This window comes from Guillardia theta (assembly GCF_000315625.1).
Source record: "Guillardia theta CCMP2712 unplaced genomic scaffold GUITHscaffold_72, whole genome shotgun sequence".
NCBI lineage: Eukaryota > Cryptophyceae > Pyrenomonadales > Geminigeraceae > Guillardia > Guillardia theta.
Window position 1 is genome coordinate 260,531 of NW_005434602.1, and position 22,919 is coordinate 283,449.

At 52.7% G+C, this 22,919-nt stretch overlaps 7 protein-coding genes across 7 annotated transcripts; 2 read left to right on the forward strand and 5 right to left on the reverse strand.

The window, feature by feature from the left end:
- The first annotated feature begins 289 nt into the window (after positions 1-289).
- Positions 290-1,300, forward strand: GUITHDRAFT_154310 (hypothetical protein). The gene has a single exon (XM_005826764.1). It carries the CDS (start codon positions 305-307, stop codon positions 1,178-1,180), a length of 876 nt encoding a protein of 291 aa, XP_005826821.1. The 5' UTR covers positions 290-304; the 3' UTR covers positions 1,181-1,300.
- A 719-nt stretch (positions 1,301-2,019) lies between these two features.
- On the reverse strand, positions 2,020-2,397 carry GUITHDRAFT_76097 (hypothetical protein; the record flags this gene model as incomplete). The annotated part of the gene is made up of 1 exon (XM_005826765.1): positions 2,020-2,397. The coding sequence occupies one exon, from the start codon at positions 2,395-2,397 to the stop codon at positions 2,020-2,022; it is 378 nt and encodes a 125-aa protein (XP_005826822.1).
- Positions 2,398-3,780: 1,383 nt separating this feature from the next.
- On the forward strand, positions 3,781-8,602 carry GUITHDRAFT_96556 (hypothetical protein). Its single transcript, XM_005826766.1, has 6 exons — positions 3,781-4,650; positions 4,753-5,488; positions 6,314-6,417; positions 6,643-7,152; positions 7,375-7,587; positions 7,732-8,602. Exons 1-6 carry the CDS (start codon positions 3,928-3,930, stop codon positions 8,374-8,376), a joined length of 2,931 nt encoding a protein of 976 aa, XP_005826823.1. The 5' UTR covers positions 3,781-3,927; the 3' UTR covers positions 8,377-8,602.
- A 5,415-nt stretch (positions 8,603-14,017) lies between these two features.
- GUITHDRAFT_114094 (hypothetical protein) lies at positions 14,018-14,422 on the reverse strand (the record flags this gene model as incomplete). Its single annotated transcript, XM_005826767.1, has 1 exon — positions 14,018-14,422. The coding sequence occupies one exon, from the start codon at positions 14,420-14,422 to the stop codon at positions 14,018-14,020; it is 405 nt and encodes a 134-aa protein (XP_005826824.1).
- Positions 14,423-15,979: 1,557 nt separating this feature from the next.
- On the reverse strand, positions 15,980-16,378 carry GUITHDRAFT_114095 (hypothetical protein; the record flags this gene model as incomplete). The annotated part of the gene is made up of 1 exon (XM_005826768.1): positions 15,980-16,378. One exon carries the CDS (start codon positions 16,376-16,378, stop codon positions 15,980-15,982), a length of 399 nt encoding a protein of 132 aa, XP_005826825.1.
- Positions 16,379-18,116: 1,738 nt separating this feature from the next.
- GUITHDRAFT_114096 (hypothetical protein) lies at positions 18,117-18,515 on the reverse strand (the record flags this gene model as incomplete). Its single annotated transcript, XM_005826769.1, has 1 exon — positions 18,117-18,515. The coding sequence occupies one exon, from the start codon at positions 18,513-18,515 to the stop codon at positions 18,117-18,119; it is 399 nt and encodes a 132-aa protein (XP_005826826.1).
- Positions 18,516-20,172: 1,657 nt separating this feature from the next.
- Positions 20,173-20,571, reverse strand: GUITHDRAFT_114097 (hypothetical protein; the record flags this gene model as incomplete). The annotated part of the gene is made up of 1 exon (XM_005826770.1): positions 20,173-20,571. One exon carries the CDS (start codon positions 20,569-20,571, stop codon positions 20,173-20,175), a length of 399 nt encoding a protein of 132 aa, XP_005826827.1.
- Between the last annotated feature and the right edge of the window lie 2,348 nt (positions 20,572-22,919).

Here is a 22,919-nt window from a genome sequence, read left to right on the forward strand (position 1 = left end):
GGCCCGGCTCAGTTAGGCTCGGAGGGAGCAAACAAACTTTCTGGGAGGAACTTGACTGACCGGGGGTAACCCTACAAACCCGCCTCAACAGAATTTAGGCTAGAAAGGAGGAGCGGCAGCCTGAGCGAAACTCGGACGGTCCGAGATATAAGTTCTGTTGTGTTACTGAGAGATTTAAGTTCTCAGTGCAGTGCACTGCAGGGTTCCCGCCTCCGGGGCCGGGTCCGGTGCCAACTGTAGCCAAGGACGATGGATAACCAGTTGTCCCTTCGCAATGGCTCGAGCTGTGTTGAAGGTAGCTGCCATGGTAGCGCTACTGGTGGGTGTGGCCATGGCCTCAAAGGAAGAAGAGAGGCTCATGGCAGAAGAGAGTAGGGTAAAGCAGGTCACTGAAGCCAGCAGAATCGCCGCTGCACAGCAGGCGTCCAAGTTCGACGCAGAGATGGCCCGAATGAACGACGCGATCTTTCCTCATCAACACCATGAAAAGCAATGGCACCACGTGAGCTCCAGCGAGATGCAACAGCACTATAAGCAAGTAGCTGATGCAACTGCTGCTGTGGAGAACACAGACAAGTCTTATGCTAAGGTGGCGAGCCATCATGCTGTACAGCATCCCGAAGCTGCTGCCGCCAAGGTCCCAGCGCACAAGCAGCATCATTTCCTTGCTTCTCATGACAAGGCCGCTGTTGCAAAGCAAGCGGATGAAGAATTGCAGCGCATTGAGAAGGTGACTGAATCTGCCTTCCCCAATGAGCAGGGCAAGCATGGTCAGCAGGAGACTGCGAAGGAGATGGAGGCGAGGAGGGAGCAGGAGGTGGAGTCGACACTCCCTGCCCGCTTCAAGGAACAGGCCAAGCAAGCAAGACACGAGCTCAATGCAAAGCTGGAAGAGATTCGCAATGCCAGGAAGAGTGTGAATGCTGCAGGGAAGTGGAGGCACTTGGCATCTCGCCGTATCCAGAAGATGCATCAAGCTCACCGTCTCTTGGCTCGTTCAGTCGCCCACCAGAATCATCAGGCTGCCCCTTCTCACCAGAAGCCCATGTCAAGTGATGAGGAGATTGGAGCAGCAGGCACAGATGTTGTCTTCTTGGGAGCTCACCAGGCTGGATACGCCAAGCATCCAAAGCAGAACTTTCGCCGACATCACGTGACCAGGAACAAGGTGCTTGCTTAAAATAGATTGCAGGTGTAGAGGAAGCGATTTGAGTTGTCTTGACTGTACTGGCAATAGAGAAAGACAGTTCCAGTGCGCAGACGAAGTCGAGGGAAGTTGAGTAAAAGTTTGATGATTGTCATAACGCTACCCAAAACACAGCTGATAAACATGTTGCCCTCTGTTGCCCTCATCCTGCAACTGAAATCGGAAAATCCAGAAATTCTGACACCATTATTTGCACGTGTGTGATCACATTCACTTCTATTCAGGGCCTGCAGACCTCAATGTGATTCAGGTCCGGTCAAAAGAAATGGTGAACCATGTCATTTGGTCAATCGGAGGAAATACAGAACATACTATGTTTTACTATCATGAGCGATTTGAAGAAAAACTTAAGAGATGACTCAGGTCTCGCGTTGGCTGCATCAAGAGGAGATTATTTCCAAAATGGTCAAGCAATGCCAAACCACCGCGGGTAAACGAAGCGTACTCGGCGGACAGAAGCTCATGGTCGGTTGACGGGGCGAAGCTCCTGCTGTGACAGTCTGACTTAACATCCATCACTTACTGACGGCGTACCTGCTTGACTGGTTGAATTGTTCCTTCTCAATCGAGTGCCCCGGCTCGAACCCACCTGCCTGCACCACCCCGCAATAAGAAATTCTCAAGCAAAAATGCAGCAAAATGATGCAGAAAACAACTGTAACATACCAGATTCTGCTTTCTGCTGCTGACTGTGAATCTCTGAGAGAATGTCCAGCCATCGTTGATCTGAGCGATGTAAGAAATGCCTTGATAAGAGATCGCTGTTTACCTCGCCGAGTTGGGCCTCCTCGCCTCACCTGCAAGGATACAAGTCAGGAGAGGAGGCAAAGGACTTGAAACCAAACTGCATAATCACTAACAGCAAACACAGCACAACAAGGTTTGAAACCGCTGTTCGATGCGATGCGCTGATCATGAACTTGACTGAAAGAAAGTTCGTGTGATGAGCTGCGGAGGCTGACGTCCGGAGACCGCTTCTTGTGGGTCTCATTCGCAAAAATCTTGGTCACACAGAGAGGGCAGGAGGCATCCCAACCCTTTTGACGGATCCAAGACTTGAGGCAGGCCGCATGGAACATGTGTGCACACGCTAACGAAGTAACTTGAGCCCCTTCAGTCAAGTTTTCTAGGCAGATCACACAGCTCGTCTCCTCGCTTCCTCCTCTCAGGACGTAGCTGTTCAGCTCCATGTCATCGGGTACCTCTGCCCTCCTGGGTCTCCTCGTGTTTGCGGTGGGGAAGACGTGGGAGAAATTCCTTAGGCGCTCCCCGAGCTGATTGGTGACGTCTCTCCTTGACATGCGGCTAGCAGCCATCTGCCGCAGGTTGCGACTCTCAAGGACGATTTCTTGCATGGCTGCTCCGCGGGCTTGAAGCATCTCGTGCAGCTCTGACATCTCGGCGCGTAGAGATGTCACTGGAAGCGAATCTGCCATCAGGTCTCTCGACCTCGGATGACGAAGGTCAACCCCCGCTAAAGCCGCGCTCTGAGCATGGGAAAATGATGCCATCCTAAAGTCAATGGTTAAAGGAAGGAAGATGGACGAAAGAAAAGATGTCGTGATTGCGAGGACGAGGAAAGTAAAGGAGATAAGATTACAGTAGGGCAGGGAAATCAGGGCAGCACCAGGTTGGATGAAGAGGGAAGAGGAAGATAGGAGGAAGGGAGGGCGGAGGGGATAAGAGGGAGGGAGGGAGGAGAGGATAGGAGATGGACGATCAAGGAAGCGACAGCTGCAGCGCATGACCTTGCCTCCAGCGACCTTGCTCGCTCCACCACCGACATGGTGTAGCCGTTCAACTCCCAGCCCCGAAGGGCAGCAAATTTGTGATTAAGATCCATTTGCACTGTCACTGAAATTCATTCAACGGCTAGTATCACGGTGGGGGGGGCGTACGGTATCACTCTGATGTTAGTAAAAACATTCAGTGTGTGACTTGCGCCCTGCCGGGCATGATACAGGCTTGAACGGAGTCCGAGCCGGGGCCCCGCTCACTCACGTCGGACTCGGACTCGGCCGTCCGGCGTCTCTGCCGGCCTGGGGCAAGTTGTGTCGGAACGGCCCCTTCCGACTGCGGTAGGCTCAGCTCGGAACTGCGGCACTCCCGGAAGGGCCTGCCCTCGGACTCGGAACGGAGTCAACGGACTGGTCAACCGGGACGGATACTTCGGGAGCCTCGAGTCCGGGTTGGCCCGGCCGGAGCGGCCCGGGCCGGCGCGGCGCGGCCCGGGGCCCGGGGCCCGGGCGACTCGCCGCACTGCGGCAGTGTCGGGCGGCGGTTGGAGCGGCACGAGAGTCCTCCGAGTGCTGGAAACCACGGGTATTCCGCACGGAATCGGTAGGGTAGGGTAGGGGGAGTCCGAACCTGAAGCTAGGAATCGGAGGTAGGGTGGTGCATGGATATCTGTAGTGGTTGGAGAGAAGGTGGTCCTCTAGGAGGGGGGTGGGGTAAACACCACCGTTTTAGAACCCTGCAGTACGGGTACTTCTAGCAAGCCACGAACTAGTAAGGGTAGGGGTGATAAAACCAGGGGTGCCCAAATCTGAAGGAATTTGGAAATGGCGGGGAAGTTCTAAGGAGTAGGAAGGCGGAAAGAGCGAGCGCGAGAGGGCAGAAAAGGAGGAGAGGAAGGTATGAAGGAAAGCCATTGATATCTCTTGGACATGCGCTGCTCTTTGTGACCCCACTTAGTCCATCATTGCTTGCGTTCGAGAGCCATGCAGCGAGAAAACATCATCACGGTATTGCGTAGAAGGGGCATCGACTTGCCGCCATCCAATGTCAACATACATTCTGACAAGGAATTCATCACGATGGCCGTAAGTCTGGATGGTCTCGCGCTTGAGTTTGCAACCTCTGAGTTGAAAGACGATGAAGACATTGTATTCACAGCAGTCGAACAGAACGGCATCGCGCTGGAATACGCAGGCGAGGCATCGAAGTCTGACAAGCGTATCGTTCTTGCGGCAGTGAAGAAAGATGGTCTTGCATTGCAGTATGCGCATGATGCCTTGAGGGCAGATGTCGAGGTTGTGACGGCAGCAGTGAAGCAGGATTGCCGTGCTTTAGAATTTGCTAGCGATGCGCTCAAATCAAACAAAGAGCTTGTTATGGTGGCCATTCGACAAGACGGTGAGACCTTGTGCCATGCAAGCGAAACCTTGAAGTCAGACATGGAAGTAGCTCTCGCTGCTGTACAACAAGATGGAAGAGCTTTGTTCCACGTAGGAGACGACATGAAATCCAACAGGGAGATAGTGATAGCAGCAACACGGCGCTGCGGTTATTTTTTGGAGTATGCAAGCGAAGAGATGCGAGCAGATAGAGAGATCGCTCTGTTAGCTGTCCGCCAAGACAGCAGGGCACTAGAATTCCTCAGCGAGGAGTTGAAAGCTGATCGTGAAGTAGTTTCTCTGGCGGTCAACCAGGACGGATGGGCTGTGGAGTATGTTTCAGATATGCTCAAGGCGGACAAGGACCTGATGATAATGGCTGTGAAGAAGATGGGGATTGCACTTATGCATGTAAGCGACGAGTTGAAGGCTGACAAAGACTTGGTTCTGGCGGCAGTCAGCAATGACGGCCGAGCGTTAGAATACGCTAGTGAAAATTTGAAGGGGGACAGAGAAGTCGTGATGACAGCAGTTCGACAGAACGGGGCAGCACTAGAATATGCGAATGAAGAGCTCCGGGATGATAGAGCCATGGTTATTGCAGCATTGAGGAATGACGGCAACGCCCTGGAACACGCAGGGGACCTATTGAAGAATGACAGGAACTTAGTTCTATTCAGCATACGTGCTAACGGTATGTCCCTGGAGTTTGCTAGCGAGGATCTGGTCGACGACTTTGAAGTAGTCCTTGCAGCTGTGCAAGATTATGGGCGAGCTTTGGAATATGCCAGCCAGAATCTGAGGGGAAATAGAGAAATCGTGCTCGTTGCAGTCCGAAGGGACGGGTTTAGTCTAGAATTTGCAAGTGAAGAGCTCCAGAATGATTTGGAGATTGTTGAAACGGCAATAATGCAAAGTGGGAGGTCACTTGAATATGTGTCAGATGAGCTCAGGTCAAATAGGGAAATCGTTCTCAAGGCTGTACGGCAAGATGGCAACGCTCTTGAATTTGCGTCGGACGAGCTTCAAGCGGATCGAGATATTGTTTTGACAAGTGTAAGAAGGTGTGGGACGGCACTGGAACACGCCAGCGAAGAGATTCAGCGTGACAAGGAAGTTGTTCTTGCAGCGATCAGGCAATCGAGCTGGTCCCTTGAGTCGGTCTGTTATGAGCTCAGATCGGATCGCGACATTATCAATGCAGCTGTCATTTCCGGCGATTGGGCTCTGCGGTATGCAAGTATTGAATTGCGTTCGGACAAACAAATTGTGTTGAGGGCATTAGAGAAGAATGGTTGTGCGTTGGAGTACGTGGGCAATAGACTCAAATCAGATTATGACGTTGTGATGGCTGCAGTGCGACAGGACGGAAGAGCATTGCAATATGCGTCTGACGAACTGCGAGACGACGAGACGATCATCTTGTCTGCTGTGCGACAGGATGGATATGCTCTGGTGCATGCGAGCGATCGATGTCGGGCAATGAAGAAACTGGTTTTGAATGCTGTCGAACAAAATGGCTGTGCACTTGAGTTTGTTGGCAAACCCCTCATTCATGATGCTGAAGTTGTATGGAAAGCAATCAACCAAGATAGCAGTGCACTTCGTCATGCGAGCAATGAGTTTCACAACGATCCAACTCTGGTGAAGGCAGCCTTATCCAAGAATGGACATGTGCTCGACTACGTGAATAGTGACCTCCGATTTGATCGTGACATCATTCTTACTGCGGTCAACAACGATGGATCTGCCTTAAGATATGTGGACCCCAAGTATCGAAACGATTTCGACATCGTTTTGGCTGCTGTCAAGAAGAACGGAACTGCAGTCAAGTACGCTAGCAACGAGCTTCTGCAAAACAAGGATATTTTGCTTGCCGCGGTCTCTAACGAAGGGATGGCGTTGGAATTCGCCAGCAACAGTTTCAAGCGCGACAAAGATGTGGTGATTGCGGCTGTGCAGAACGATGGGATGTCATTGATCTGGGCAGACGAGCAGCTGCAGAGTGACCGAGAAGTCGTTATGGCTGCGGTGAAACAGAATGGAAGGTCCCTAGAGTACGCAAGTAGGGAATTGAGGGCGGACAAGTCGATAGTTCTTGTTGCCTTGCTGCATGATGGACGTGTTCTCAATTATCTTGACGGAGATAGTCAACTTTGTGAAGACAAGGAAGTCGTGCTCAACGCTGTCATGCAATCTGGCCAGGCGTTGCAGTACTGCAATGCTACTGTAAGAGACATCGAAGACATTGTGTTTGCTGCAGTCCACGAGAGCGGCGAGGCTCTTGAATTTGCTAGTCCAAGGATGAAGGCATGTAAGAGAGTTGTGATGTCTGCTGTTCAAAACAACGGCTTTTCGCTCGAGTTTGCTGATTCAAGTTTGAAGAATGACAGAGAGATTGTGATGAGTGCCGTCCGCTTCGCGGGAACTTCGTTGCGATTCGCATCGCCGAGCCTTCGGAGCGACAGGAGTGTGGTGATGGAGGCTGTTCAGCAGGATGGGTTGTCCCTAGAGTTTGCTGGTGAAGGCTTGAGAGAAGACGTGAAGCTCGTCCTGCAAGCTGTCAAGAACAATGGGCTGGCGTTGGAGTATGCTGCTCAACGGATTTGTGCCAATCGCGACGTGGTGCTAGCGGCTGTAGCTAGAGATGGTCTCGCACTGGAATTCGCATCGGAGGAGTTGCGTAGCAGCTTGGAGGTGGTACTTGTAGCAGTGAAGCAAAATGGCTACGCGCTGCAATTTGCTTCGTCGGACTTGAAATCGAAGAGGGAGGTGGTGATGACTGCCGTGCAGCAAAGTGGGAGGTCCCTCGAGCACTCCAACGCTCTGGTCAGTGACAAGCAGATCGTCTTGGATGCCGTGAGACAGGATAGCACAGCCTTGGAGAATGCAGATGAGAAATTGAGAGATGACTTTGACGTTGTCTTGACAGCTGTTGAGAATGACAGCAGCGCTCTGCGATACGCTAGTGACAGGCTGAAGAACAATGTCGATATTGCGCTGGCATCGGTCCGGCAGAACGGAAGCTCCATGCAGTTCTTGAGCGACGAGCTGAAGGCTCATCGTCAGGTCGTGCTCGAGGCCGTCAAGCAATGTGGATTATCGCTGCAAACTGCTTCTGCAGAGCTGAGAAAAGACGCGGAGGTGGTCATGGAGGCTGTGAAGCAAGATGGCCTGGCCTTGAAGTACGCGAGCAAGCTGCTGAGGTGCAACAAAGCTGTAGCCCTCGCAGCTGTCAGGCAGGACGGGCGAGCCCTGCAGTACGTCTTGACGCTACAGAACGACCGGGAGGTTGTGCTTGCTGCCATCCAGGAGACGCCCGCTGCGCTTGAGTTCGTTGGCTCTGAACTCTGGGCCGAGAAAACGTTCGTGAGGCATGCAGTGGAGCAGGACGGTACGATGATCAAGTTTGCATGTGACGAGATCCGTGGAGATAAGGCGATAGTGATGGAGGCGGTGAAGCAGTGTGGTCTGGCCTTGGAGTATGCCGACAGCAGCATCAAGTCTTGCAAGGAGGTGGTCTTGGCGGCGGTGAGAAAAGATGGTCAAGCGCTCCAATACGCGAGCGAGAACCTGCAGGAGGACGAGGAAGTTGTGACAGAGGCTGTCAGACAGTCGGGGGACTCTCTGAGGCTTTTGACCTACGAGCTGAGAAACAACAAGAAGATTGTGCTGGAGGCAGTCGCTCAGACCTTTTCAGCTCTGCAGTATGCCAGTCTGCAGTTGCGAGCTGACTTGGAGGTGGTGATGGAGGCTGTGAAGCAGGATGGGAGTGCAATGCGGTTCGCTCATGAGGACATTCTATCTTGCAGAGAGGCTGTCCTCGCGATTGTCCAGGTGGACGCCCGGGCGATCGAGTATGCGGATCCTTTCCTGCTCACGGACAGAAGTTTCATCTATCAGCTGACCCAGGCAAACTTCGCGTCTCTCTGCCATGTGCAGCAGCGATTGTCGTGGGACCTTGTAGAGCATGAGATCGTGGACTTTGTGACATCTCGCGCTCAAGCCGTACAGCAGGAGCTGAGCACCTCAAAGGATGCGCCGAACTTATAGTGCTGCAGCGGCGAGGAAGGAGCCTGGCAGGGAAGGGGTGGTTACACGCGGACGAGTTAGTCATGTATGTTTGGGCGCTCTAGTTGAAGTAGCTGGGGAGAAAGTGTTGATTGAGAGTAAAGGCCTCTGTCTCACTTGTTGATGTAGGCCTCTTGAAGCCCTGAAAGAGAAGCAGCTACGACAACGGAGTTTGATTAATAGTTTAATAGACGTCATGAAAAGCTTGCTAATCTCATGCCGCCAGTCGCACTGCTGTATCTTGCCACGTCCAGATCGTCTAGTGCTGCTTGTAGGTGGAGATGGCGTTGCCGGAGTCAGTGTGCACAGTGTGGCCCGAGCCAAAGGTGTGGAGCCGATGGTCTCGGTGGATCCAGCGATGGAGTGGTCGGTGATGTCGGCTCCACGGAGGTTGTCCATGTCGGTGGTGTCAGCCCAGTAGGTGTTGATGGAGGCATAGTCGTTGAACATGCCCTGGTCAGTACCGCTGTTCATGCTGTAGGAAGCGTCGTTGACTGAGTCCGCCAAGAAGCCTTCACCAACGTTGGCAGAGGAGATGTTGGTAGCTCCGAAGAACATGCCGTCGGTGTCAGAGGCGGTGCCTACACCGCAGGAGTTAGATCCGATGCAGGAGGAGAGGGACTGGAGGTGGAGGACGTCGTGGAACATTTCCTGTGCAATGAATGTCAAACTCAAACCCTGTCTCTGTCTCTGTCTCTGCCTCTGCCTCTGCCTTTGTTTGGATCTTCTTTGCTTCTTTCTCTCATCTGCTCTCTTCGTGTCTCCTCTCAACATCTCTCTCCATCATCGCAGCACCCAACATGGCACGATCATAGTCTCACCGCAAGTTTTCCTGATGCTTGACTCGCGGTCAATATATGCGCTCACCAAGCCCCCCCCACCCCGGCAGGCTCACTGAAACAATCGCGGCTGAACTCAATTTTTTAGGCCACCATGTGTCAACCCTTTGCAACACGACATCCAAATTTCAAATATTCACACGATGCTTTTTCAAATTTTGTACCCCCTCCCATCCTATCTCTATCAAGTTTGGGGGTACAGAATCTGCTTTTTTATTTCAGCTTGGTTGACGTGAGGAGCCAGACTTCAAGGAACTTCGGAACTAAGAGGGCAGTGATACCCCGGGCCCGGGGCCATTCGAGTCATCAGTCCGGGCCCGGACGCCGGGGCCCGGGGTCCGCCCGGCGGTGAACTTCCGAAAGCCTAGTATCCCGGGAGGGCCGGGGCCCGGGAGTCCCGCAGCCTTACAGTCACTCGGCGCGGCCCCGCGACGGTTCAGCTGCGGCACTGCGGCAGTGCAGGCCATCATGGCAACGGTAGTAGTGCTAGGCCGTCATGGATTTTTCTCCTACTATCACGGATATACTGGACTCCTCAGCAACCTCAAGCGCGAATTTGAAACTTTTGGGACCCCAAAGTAGTCCCAGCACTCCAAAGGGCTTGTCAGAGAGAGCTGAGAAAGGGAGAAAGCGTTCTAGAGCTCATATGAAAGCAGTCTTGATATCAAGCATCAAAAAGGCGGTATCCCACTACCGTGACTGCCTATACAACAACAAGCGCCTTTCTCGAACTCAATGGAAGCAGTTTGTCACGCGGTCGAGACCATCTATCACTGGACGACACAAATTCGACCGGTCAATCCCAATGACAAAGAAGTTTCTCAACACCCTTCTTGTCTCGAGACTGTCAAGGCAGCTCTAGATAGCCGCGGTGGAAAAGAATTACTGTCTCCTACAATCAGTTTGAAACTTTTGGGCCCCCAAAGTAGTCCCAGCACTCCCCCCGACTACTGTCAAGCTGGACGTGTCGCTGCAAAGGGCTTGTCAGAGAGAGCTGAGAAAGGGAGAAAGCGTTCTAGAGCTCATAGGAAAGCAGTCTTGATATCAAGCATCAAAAAGGCGGTATCCCACTACCGTGACTGCCTATACAACAACAAGCGCCTTTCTCGAACTCAATGGAAGCAGTTTGTCACGCGGTCGAGACCATCTATCACTGGACGACACAAATTCGACCGGTCAATCCCAATGACAAAGAAGTTTCTCAACACCCTTCTTGTCTCGAGACTGTCAAGGCAGCTCTAGATAGCCGCGGTGGAAAAGAATTACTGTCTCCTACAATCAGTTTGAAACTTTTGGGCCCCCAAAGTAGTCCCAGCACTCCCCCCGACTACTGTCAAGCTGGACGTGTCGCTGCAAAGGGCTTGTCAGAGAGAGCTGAGAAAGGGAGAAAGCGTTCTAGAGCTCATAGGAAAGCAGTCTTGATATCAAGCTCTAGAGATCCCAGCAAATGGCTGCCGCTATTCATCGGTAGGGCTGCCATGGAGGGAGAGTAGAAGAAGCAGGCCAATGTGTACTGACCTGCACGAGGGGAAAGCCAAGGGCTGCCAGCAGTGTGAAACATCTTCACAGGCTTGGCAACATCAAGGTCAGCATGTCGCACAATAGAATCCTTGTGGGATCGAATGAAGCATACCCGTGTTTCAATCTGAGGCTTTACGGGTTGCAGACACGTCTACAGCGAATGTTCAAGGCACCTCCGCTGGATCACACATGAGGTGTGATGTCGAGTTTACTAACTATGCTAGATCAGCATGGCATACAACATGAGGAGAGAACAGACCCTTGTAGCTGAAGAGGCTGATCCTTATATAGGCTAAGAGAAGGACTGGGGGTATGTAGTGCTCCTTGCTGAAGGAAGCAGGGGTGTCCCCTCCTTGGAAGTTGACAAGCTGCCCTCCTTAGACGTTGAACATCCCATCAGCACTTGGAAAGGAAGCCTTGCTCTCTCGTAGGGAAGAGAACCCCGTCCTCTTAGCTTGTAAGCCACCACGGGTAACACTGTTCCTGCAACAGAGACCTCCAGAGGGGTCCTTTTCAGCAGATTCACACTGGGGTAGAGTATCCTGGGTTGTCCAGGAGAAGTCAATTTCGAACGCGAGTACGAGGCAGCATCCAACTGTCCTTTCCTTTTGGTTGACCTTTGCCTGACTCGGGTCAGTTCGGTTCCTACGAGCTCTGACAACTCGCTGACGGCTCGAAAGTCAAAGATGCAAGGATCATGTAAGGCGCTAGCTGATGAGGGAACGGTCCCAACGAAGCAGCGAAGCCGCGCTTAGGACGAGGAGGAAGCAAGCTTGAAGCTAGATTCCTTATGTACAACAGACAATACAGACACTGCTATATCCGTGGTTCGTACTCCGAGGAATACGGGAGGCAAGAGGATCTGGCCTCCCTTTTGTAGTGTTGGAGATGGATCTCATCTTCACAGAGTACTGGAGTTGCGATTGCTCTCCACACACGTACAAGCAAATCCGATCTCAGGTTGTTCATTCAATAGAACCAGCACATGGCTACGTTCCCGCACATCTTCACGAGTGGAAATGCTTAAAGATTGGTAGGGCTCTCGGCGGATCCAGCGATGGAGTGGTCGGTGATGTCGCCTCCACGGATGTTGTCCATGGCGGTGGTGTCAGCCCAGTAGGTGTTGATGGAGGCATAGTCGTTGAACATGCCCTGGTTGGCACCACTGTTCATGCTGTAGGAAGCGTCGTTGACATTCAAAGGTCATGCTGCACTCGAAGGAGGTTCCGGCTTCACGTATATTGCATGATTCTCTCATGTAGTATGCCTGATGCTGTCGTTCAGAACATCTACAACATGAAATTACTGCATGAACTTCCTAACTTCAAGCGAATGCCCGCGATGTCAGGGTCTTCCCTTCAGAATTTGTGGCCCCAATACACGTATTCCAAAGAGCAATTCACTGGACTCCGCATAGCTTGACACATTCACAGAAAGCGGGTCCACTTTACCTCTGCATGTTCTTCAACCTATGTATGTCACTGTTGAAAGGTGCGGTATGTAAACCATGTGTTCGATTAAACGATATCATTTAGAATCTCAGAGCCATCGTCTTCATTGAGCACAAAACAGGGAAGCTTTCAACATCACAATCTTGCTGTTTAAGTGATGTTCAACGAGCGACACGAACCAAGAAAGAGCGTGCCCTGACTCTTTGTTATCGCTGGCACAAGTCTATTCTGACAGGATTAGAGTTGACGTCATGTTTTGAGTCAGATGGAGAGGCCAAGGTACACGACAAGGAGGTCGAACGAGCATGCTCACGCCATGTGAACGCGGTGCATAAACCCCCCTACTATACACGATGCTGTCACACCCCGAGGCTTTACGGGTTGCAGACGTCTTCAGCGCATGCTCAAGGCACCTCCGCTGGATCACACACAAGGGTGAAGCGTAAAGTTGTTTGATAACACGAACACTATCAATTCGTGGTGCACACAGCAAGGGGAAGGACAGACCACCTTAGCAGTTGTTGGCGATCATTTCATAGTCGAGGGGAACAACCAGGGGTGGTGAGGCTCTTCGCGCACGAGCGAGCATTTCTCGTGCGGTCGCTTAGATCTGCTGCCTGCTCCTCCTCGAAATTCATCCAATCGTACCAGTACAGGAGATACCCCCCGTACTTGGCACACTCTGTCGCCGAACAGGGAGCCGTTAGAGCCCTTGCTGCCTCGTGGCTGTAAGAGAAGACCATAGCTTCTCTTGCTGCCCACTCCTGCTCAATAAGATTCCTTCCTGCGGAGGCTTGAGCTCGCCTTCGCAGAGCTCTGATACATGTCCCACTGTTTAGGCGATAATCGCGCTGAGGACATAAAAGCCTGGAGCTGTTGGAAGGGCTTTAGCGGAGCGGAGGCGTCTACATGTCAGTTCACCTGAGACATCTTGCGAGGCGAGAGCAGACATCCGTATGTTTGCGAACATGCTGAGCATGAGCAAGACAGTGATAATCGAGTCTGGGCTTGTGGTGCATGTTGCAACACGCTCGTGTTGAGCCAAGTGAGGCACTGCGCCCCCCCCATCAGCTTGACTGATTAGACTTCAACATTCAGCCATCATGAGTGCGTACGTGCGCGCTTATAAAGGGAGCATGAATTCCTTTGCGGGGATGTTACAGAGTTGTGTTGGGCATCGGACTGCATCGTGACGGCCGCAGAGTATCGGGAACGACAGCCATGCTGGTCGAGGATGGATTAAAGGAGGAGTATTTGTCACATGCCAGCAAGTTTTGCTGTTGCGGAGTATGCGGTATGCGGAATGCGAGTCTGGCGGGTGATCTAGAGTGATTGGAATGACTCATCGTTGATGCCGGTGTTGTTGACTGATGAGGTTTGTCACTCGAAGGTGCGATAGCTTACAGGAACCGGGCTCTCTAGTGCCAAAGATTTAGCTGCAACAAAAAGACAGGTTGCATGGAAGAATCGTTCTCTCAAATAAGAAGACGCGTCCGAGAGATAATCTAAAGGGCATCTACGATCTTTGTCCGTATTCTAGTGTTTTCCTGTCCCGTAAATCTTCGTACTGTAGCATGGTGGGAGGGCGAATAGAGCCGACCGATTTAACACACTTGGGATGAGCAATGGACGAATCAATCGACCTAGACCAGAAGCAGCAAAAACATCATTGCAAGCATGGTAATTAGATAAGATTAAAATATTGTTCATTCAATAGAACCAGCACATGGCTACGTTCCCGCGCATCTTCATAACCTGAGCTATGCCTCCTCCAGTCATGACGCGCTTCCTTACTCACGATTCCGAAGTTCCTTACTTGCCACCAGCTGGGGAGTGGGGCACGTAGGACACGGTGTTGCCGGAGGCAGTGTGCACAGTGTGGCCCGAGCCAAAGGTGGAGCCGATGGTCTCGGTCGATCCAGCGATGGAGTGGTCGGTGATGTCGGCTCCACGGAGGTTGTCCATGGCGGTGGTGTCAGCCCAGTAGGTGTTGATGGAGGCATAGTCGTTGAACATGCCCTGGTCAGTACCACTGTTCATGCTGTAGGAAGCGTCGTTGACGGAGTCCGCCAAGAAGCTCTCAGCAACGTTGGCAGAGGAGATGTTGGCAGCTCCGAAGAAGATGCCGTCGGCGTCATAGGCGGTGCCGACACCGCAGGAGTTAGATCCGATGCAGGATCCGGCGAGGGACTGGAGGTGGACGATGTCGTGGAACATTTCCTGCGCAACGATCAGTCATCTGCTCGAGCTTGGCCATGGTCTCTTCTCGGCGTCATGGTCTCTTCCTTACCGCAGAAGCTTGACCGCTCCCCTCCTTCCGCGAGTTTTTGTGAAGTTCTGCTACCCTACCCCCTGCACCCGACTTGGAGTGATTTGGAGCGAGGGGCGGGGAGAGAGGAATATGGGGTGTGTAACTTTGAAATGTAGGAGCACAGCTTAGACGAGCCGACTGAAATCACTCCAGGTACCCACCAGGGCTCGTCAATCAGCGATCTATTTTGGGATGACCCCTTGTTCTTTTTTTTCAAAGTACGAGGAAAATCAGTTATCGGGTTCAGTACCGAAAGGTTTACTCAACTACATCAGCCCTCGTACTGCAATAGCGATTATCTCTTCGGACAGACGCCTGGTGGTAGCGAATTGGTTGAAGGAATGAAGGAGTCTTGCTTGAGAATGGAGCCTTCAAGTCTCGGAGTAGACAGTAACGAGTCAAAGGGAGCAAAAAACAGCGACAGTCCTGTGGATCAATCTGTCTCTTAGAGATCAAGATGTGCAACGGGAAACGAGCCTAATGGGATTATCGGTACTGAAGCAAGATGGAAGCTTCCCTGTGGAGTATCCTGAGACCAGCAGGTCAAACTCAGAGAGTGATGGCATGTCCATCAAAAACATATGTTCGTCCGGCAAGTTGAATAACTTGATTCTCACTGACGACCGTTTCGTGTTCTCGCCATTGGCGACAGATCAAGCTCTTGAGCTGATTTCATCGCATGTTTGCCATCTCCGCTACCACCTCCACTCGCTTCCAGACGCTCTCAACGCGGTAGCCGCGGATACGGATGATGACCTTGATCTCCCGGATCCTGCAAGGGTTGTTTTTTCGTCTGATCTATCTGAGAGACTTTGCCTTCTTGTCCGTTTTTGTAATCCTTATCTCGCTGGTCGATGCACGTGTTTCGCAAATCTGATGGGACCGCTTTATGAGGTCAGCTCGAGTGCTTCGGAGGCGCCGGAAAGCTGAAGGAGGCATTCAGCTGGAATCATCGGTTTGAGGTCTGGCATGGATAGCCCACAATGTAGTCGGCTTTGAGAGCTCTAGTAGACTCCAGCATAGGGTGACGATTGCTCTGTCCAACCAGTACCGGAAAGTGTCGAAAGACGATGCCAGCATAGTTTTAAGGACTTACTCATCCTGCCACCGCGATCGGGTGGTTCCGAGAAAAGACCATTGTACAACAGAGCCAGCGATGCGGTCTGCTAGGTTTTGCATATGCAAGTGATAGTGGGGATCGCCATCAGTACAAAATCAAAGTGGTCGTGAGCATCGGACTGAAACGTAACAGCTCTAGAACAGAGTGTGATACTCATGGCTGGATTGAAGAAAAGCTATCTTTGGTTGAATCAATGTCATGTGACGAAAGCAAAATCAAAAGCATAAGATCAAAATATTGTTCATTCAATAGAACCAGCACATGGCTACGTTCCCGCGCATCTTCATAACCTGAGCTATGCCTCCTCCAGTCATGACGCGCTTCCTTACCGCTCGAACACCGCTTAGCCGGCGGTGGGGTGGGGCACGTAGGACACGGTGTTGCCGGAGGCGGTGTGCACAGTGTGGCCCGAGGTGAAGGAGGTGCCGATGGTCTCGGCGGATCCAGCGATGGAGTGGTCGGTGATGTCGGCTCCACGGATGTTGTCCATGGCGGTGGTGTCAGCCCAGTAGGTGTTGATGGAGGCATAGTCGTTGAACATGCCCTGGTCAGTACCACTGTTCATGCTGTAGGACGAGTTGTCCACGGAGTCCTTCAAGAAGCTCTCAGCAACGTTGGCAGAGGAGATGTTGGCAGCTCCGAAGAAGATGCCATCGGCGTCAGAGGCGGTGCCGACACCGCAGGAGTTAGATCCGATGCAGGATCCGGCGAGGGACTGGAGGTGGACGATGTCGTGGAACATTTCCTGCGCAACGATCAGTCATCTGCTCGAGCTTGGCCAGGACGAAGTCATGGTTTCCACCTCTTACCGCTGGTCTTTGATGTACCTCTGTCCCTTCCGGCGAGTTTTTATGAAGTTCTGCTACCCTACCCCCTGCACCCGATTTTGAGCGAAGTCAATAATTTGGAGCGAGGGGCGGGGAGAGAGGAATATGGAGTGTGTGACTTTGAAATGTAGGAGCACAGCTTAGACGAGCCGACTGAAATCACTCCAGGTACCCACCAGGGCTCGTCAATCAGCGATCTATTTTGGGATGACGCCCTTTTTTTTTTCAACGTAAGGTCACTAGTTGCGGCCCGGCCGGGCCGGCCCGCCGGGCCGGGCACTGACAGTGACCCAGTCCTTTTGCCTCGCAGTTTACGCAAAGTTAAAAGTTAAAAATCAATACGAGGACAATCAGGCCTCGGAGAGGCGGGCCAGGAAGTTTCAAGTTTACTCAAAGTTAAGTTACTGAAAAATCACTGTATGAGGCCCGGACAATCATGGCACTCGGCAGTCGCACAGGCCATACCGGGCGAGAAAGTCACTCGGAGAACCAACCACAACGGTGAACGGTTGAAAATGATCCTGCTCACGCGGCTGTCCAAACTGAAATTGAGTTAACTGATACTTACCTTGACGACTGTGACACCAGGCTGACCGGACTCCGTTGAACTCGGAACTTCCGAAGCCCGCCGGGCCCGAACCCGGGACCGCCGGGCCCCGACCGCCGGTCACCCCGGTGAGTCCCGCCGAGTCCGAGCGGAGGGTCGGAGGCCCGCCCGGTCAGTGACTCGCTGACGAAAGATCCTGGACCCGGATCATCGATGCGTTTGCGGCAAGTCGCCGACAGGATCAGCCTGAGAGTACAGTACGGTCGGACCGTGGCACCCCAACCACTGAGGCCCTGAGGGTGCCCAAGTTCCGAAGTTCGCACCGTCCGATCATCATCACTGACTCACTGAGTGCCCGGCTGGGCCCGGGCCGCGCGGTCGGGCATTCAAAGGCAATCATAAGCCACCACAGTGACGCCACCGTGGAAGCGCACTGCCAGGCTGTTTCCTTTACTCAAAGTTAAGTTCGTCTCAGGCTAGAACGCACCGTCTGATGGCCTGACTCAGTCGCCGTGAACTTTCGGAAATTCCACCTGAGTCACGGACTCGGTGCCGCGGCACTGCAGGGCCCAGGCAGCCGCCGATTGTTTGACAGTGCTCGCAGCTCAAGGGTGTCATCATCAGGTTGCAGTTGTACAGGAGGGCATCAGCCTCAGAGCTGGCGCTGATGGGACTCCAGTGGCTTTGGGAGGCCCTCAGGGAATGATGCGGCGAAGTGTTCATGACTCAGCAAGACTGCAAGTGATAATGGGGTGTATGGGGGCTTGTAGCGCATGTTGCAACTCGCTCTGGCTTGCAGATGAGATTTAGATCTCGAACTCGACAGCACATCTCTGGGTTGACAAGCGAACAAGTAAGATTTTCTGTGCATAATACGATTTCATCAATGGGCTGTCAAAAAGGTACTTGCTATTTGACAAAATGCGACATAGTTCAACAGGATGACCTCAGAAAGCAAATATGACAAAAAGCTTCCCTTCAATCGCGTAAGATTAGAATATTGTTCATTCAATAGAACCAGCACATGGCTACGTTCCAGCGCATCTTCATAACCTGAGCTATGCCTCCTCCAGTCATGACGCGCTTCCTTACCGCTCGAACACCGCTTAGCCGGCGGTGGGGTGGGGCACGTAGGACACGGTGTTGCCGGAGGCGGTGTGCACAGTGTGGCCCGAGGTGAAGGAGGTGCCGATGGTCTCGGCGGATCCAGCGATGGAGTGGTCGGTGATGTCGGCTCCACGGAGGTTGTCCATGCCGGTGGTGTCAGCCCAGTAGGTGTTGATGGAGGCATAGTTGTTGTACATGCCCTGGTTGGCACCACTGTTCATGCTGTAGGACGAGTTGTCCACGGAGTCCTTCAAGAAGCTCTCAGCAACGTTGGTAGAGGAGATGTTGGCAGCTCCGAAGAAGATGCCATCGGCGTCATAGGCGGTGCCGACACCGCAGGAGTTAGATCCGATGCAGGAGGAGGAGAGGGACTGGAAGTGGACGATGTCGTGGAACATTTCCTGCTCAACGATCAGTCATCTAATCAAGTTGGCCCACGACTTGACGTTTGTAACATCATCTTTAACACCGCTGTGCTTTACATCATGTTGATCTTTCTCTTACCGGAGGAGATGACTGCTTCTGTTCCCTCGGTGAAATAAATACACCTTCAGTCTACCCCACCCCTACAAGCCCCGGGGGCCACAGTTATTTATGGGGTCGAGTTTGGTCGATCACAATTTCATGTAGCATTTGAAAAATAGAAGAAACAAATATCGCAAATGATTTCAAATGCCCATCTTGACTAGCACCCACCAGATGGTGTTCCCCCGGTTCTATTTTGGGTTGACCGGTCTTTTTTTTGTTTCTGTATGGGCAGACAGAATGTTTACAAAATATGCAAAAGACTGGTACGGAAGTTTACTCAAGAACCCGATCTTAAAAACATTTTGTTGTATAATCTTGAAAACTCTTTAATTTGAGTAAAACCAATGAACCTACCACCGCCGGGGCCCTCCGTCGACTCCGGTCAGAGGTCTCTGACTCAGCCGTCACTGAGTCCCTCCTTCCGAGTGCCAACGTCTGCACGGCGCGCCTGGCGGCGCGCCGCGGTCGCCGTCACCATCATGCTAGCGGAGCCGGAGGCTCCGGCAGAGCGATCAATGTTTCCAGGCGGCATAGTCAAGATGCGTGTCTCTTCTTGTCGGATTTGAACATGAGTTTTTCCGTCCAGCAGATTCTACGGAGTGCTGGTACTACACATCGGCCCTCGCTTTAGTACATTACGGGTGGTTTCCCTCGCTACAGTGGTAAGAAGAGGATCAGAAGCTTGCGAGAAGCGAGAGCTCGCATGAGGCGAGCGTGCTCGTGCAGCAAGGAGCATCACCCCGAGTCCTTCACTTAAAGTTAGCCTGCTTACGTAAGGAACAGCCTCTTCTTCTCGAAGGGTCTGTTCTCTCCTTATGTTGTATGCCACGCTCAGCATCGTTATCAAACTAGACATCACTGCACTGTACCTTTGTTGATGTGTGATCCAGCGGAGGTGCCTTGAGCATTCGCTGTAGACATCTGCAACCCGTAAAGCCTCGGGGTATGATAACACAAAGGAATCCTGGTTTCATCGTACGCATCATCAAGCGGTTCCCAGGCACGGCGCTAAGGAGCATCCTTTCTCAATCGACAGGCCCAAACCCTGTTCGGCTGAGCTTCAGATGAAGTCCTTATCCTGAAAAGTGCTGCTGTTCGACACTGTGTAGATCAGTTCTGTAAACTCAACCATGTCATTTAAATTTCAAGTAGGACGTTGGCTTTCCCTCTACGTGCCTTGTCGTGACGTTAAAAGACACAACATGTCACGGAAGACCCACGGTGTGACTTGTGAAGCATCGCGAGATACTTGTCGGAGCTGGATCGAAGAGAGAATGTGTTTCAAGGCAGGGAGCGTTCAGGAAGGGAATCAGCGAATACAGGAATGAGTGCGTGGGGAGTCGAGTATGTAACTAACCGGATCGCAGCATCAAGGATCGGAGATTAGATCATGAGAAACAGGGTGGTGTAAGATTAAAATATTGTTCATTCAATAGAACCAGCACATGGCTACGTTCCCGCGCATCTTCATAACCTGAGCTATGCCTCCTCCAGTCATGACGCGCTTCCTTACCGCTCGAACACCGCTTAGGTGTCGGAGGGGTGGGGCACGTAGGACACGGTGTTGCCGGAGGCGGTGTGCACAGTGTGGCCCGAGGTGAAGGAGGTGCCGATGGTCTCGGCGGATCCAGCGATGGAGTGGTCGGTGATGTCGGCTCCACGGATGTTGTCCATGGCGGTGGTGTCAGCCCAGTAGGTGTTGATGGAGGCATAGTTGTTGTACATGCCCTGGTTGGCACCACTGTTCATGCTGTAGGACGAGTTGTCCACGGAGTCCTTCAAGAAGCTCTCAGCAACGTTGGTAGAGGAGATGTTGGCAGCTCCGAAGAAGATGCCATCGGCGTCATAGGCGGTGCCGACACCGCAGGAGTTAGATCCGATGCAGGAGGAGGAGAGGGACTGGAAGTGGACGATGTCGTGGAACATTTCCTGCGCAACGATCAGTCATCTGCTCGAGCTGGTGCATGATCTTTCCATCCACGCTCAATCTTTTGTTTCTCTACTCTTTTCTTCTCTTCTCTCAGTGCTCTGCTCTGCTCTTGACACATCTCCCACGCATTGGCGGCATTGCCGTGCCTTACCGGAGGAGATGACCGCCGCTGTTCGCTCGGTGCAATAAATACACCTTCAGTCCACCCCACCCCTTCTAGTCAAATGGGCTCGCGTTTTCAGTGCCGGTGAGGTTTTTGCGACAATGTAACTTCGCTTCATATGAACAACATTCATCTATATATTTGAAATGTAGCAGAAAGAATAATATTTATGTCTAAAATGGTTTTCAAACTACACACAGGGACACAAGGCATTTTTTCGTGCGGATCACTTGGCTGTGAGAGGCTATTTCGGGAGGTTGAAATAATATTTGACAGGTTGGGTACTTCAGTAGGCTTCCTACTATAAGTATGTTTTAAAGTGTAAATATTGTCAGTAAGTTTACTCAAATGTAATCAGCCTTCCGACTTAGCCCGGCGGCCGCGTCAGTGGCCGGGCGCCGGCCGGGGGCCCAGCCATGAGCCGGTACTACTTTACTCCACGTGCAAGGCGTACCCGGCACCAGGCAGAACGTTTCCCAACATGGCCGGGCCCTGAAGATCATCATGTAGGGGACTTTGAACTTCCACAACTGATGGCTACTGGCGGCGGATGGGCGCCCGCCCGGCCGGACCCCCGGCTCCGGGAGCGGCTCGCCGGCCCGGCCGGCCTGATCGGATGCTCCCGGGCCAGCGCCGGCGGGCCGCCCGGCCGCCGCTGATCCGATCGGGGGCCGCCCGCCGGCACTGCGGCCGCCGCGTCTGAGAAATGGCTACCCGGCGAGAAATGACTACCCGGATCCGAGCCTGAGGCCGGGCCCGCCGGGCCGGGCCGCGGGCCCGGGCCGCCGCGAGCGTCCGATCACAGGCATCATCTGGCAACCTTGAACTGAACGAGTCTAGAAGCTTCCATGTGTACCCCTCCCCTGGCAGGCCCCTCCTCCCTCGACAAGCTCCGATGGTATGGGCAGTGGTATGGGTGTGGGTGGTGTTTGACCTCTTTCCTTTTCGAGCCCAAAGCGGTACCATGTCACCAAAGATACCCCTACCCCAATCCACTCAAACAAAAGAACCCCCTCTCCTAGCCATATCACACTACCCCACCCCTCCTTGAGAAAAAAATGGACTCCGCCACAAACCAAGCAAATCTGAGCAATCTCCTCCACTACCCACCCATTTTGGATTTTTTTTTTACATCACCCTCAAATTTCCCTTCCACTACCCCCCTTTCCCTCTGCAATCAGCGCCAACTGAAAAGTACCCTACCTGCATTTCGCGTTTTTGTTTTGCCGGCCCGTGTGATTTGTACATGGGTGGGGGTTCTTGTCATGTAAAAAATGGGGGGTGGATAAGATCTTGAAGGAGGACCAATGGCCTCCGATGGGTAGGGTCAATTTATGGGTATTGGAAGAATGGCGGGTAGTAGTAACGCTTTTGACTTATGGTGGGGTAGTATGGTTCTGTATAATAGGTAGGGGTGGTAGAATCCCATCCTCGAGGCAAGCATGCAGTGGACTGGACCACCCACCCTTTGAGAAAATCTACTCTTGACCCTCTACCCACCTATTTAGACCACCCCATTATGGGTACCCCCACCCACCTCAAGCTAAAGTATCTTTGCTGGAGCACCTTGTAAAAAGCACTACTTCAAATTTTACTGGGGCATATTCGTAGATATTCCATGATGGACCCATATCCGTTCGTGTCTGACCTACCCCAACCCCCTTGTCCTCAATTTCTTAGATGCCAACCCCAGACCTATCATCCATCACCTCGTATTTGCACCCCCGAACACCACCCCTACCCCCTTCTGACCCTTTGCCCCTCCCTCGCACCTTTCCCGCCTTTTCCTCGCGCGTTTCCTCCTGCGACTTCCCCCCACCTCCCCACCTCTCCGCTCCTTGCTCACCCTCCGCTAGACCCTCCGCCTCCCCTTCCTCCCTCCGCCACTTCCCCACACCGCCCCTGGACGCAGACTCTTTTCCTTCGTCAAATCTCCGCCTGCCCTCGTCTCCCGCCGGCCTGTTCCTCTGTGTTCCTGCCGAGCAAGCAACGACCCCTCTTTTAGAAGGAGAGCAGAAGCTTCCAAATCCTCAGTCTAAGATGCCCAGCGGACAGTCCACTCAGCAGACTCCCATGCAGTATCAACAGGTTCCAGGCATGAACCAATCCTCAAACCCTTGTTCAGGGTATACCGTCAACGGCTGCTGGTACCCTGGCCAGCCACAAGCTCCAGCTCCAAAC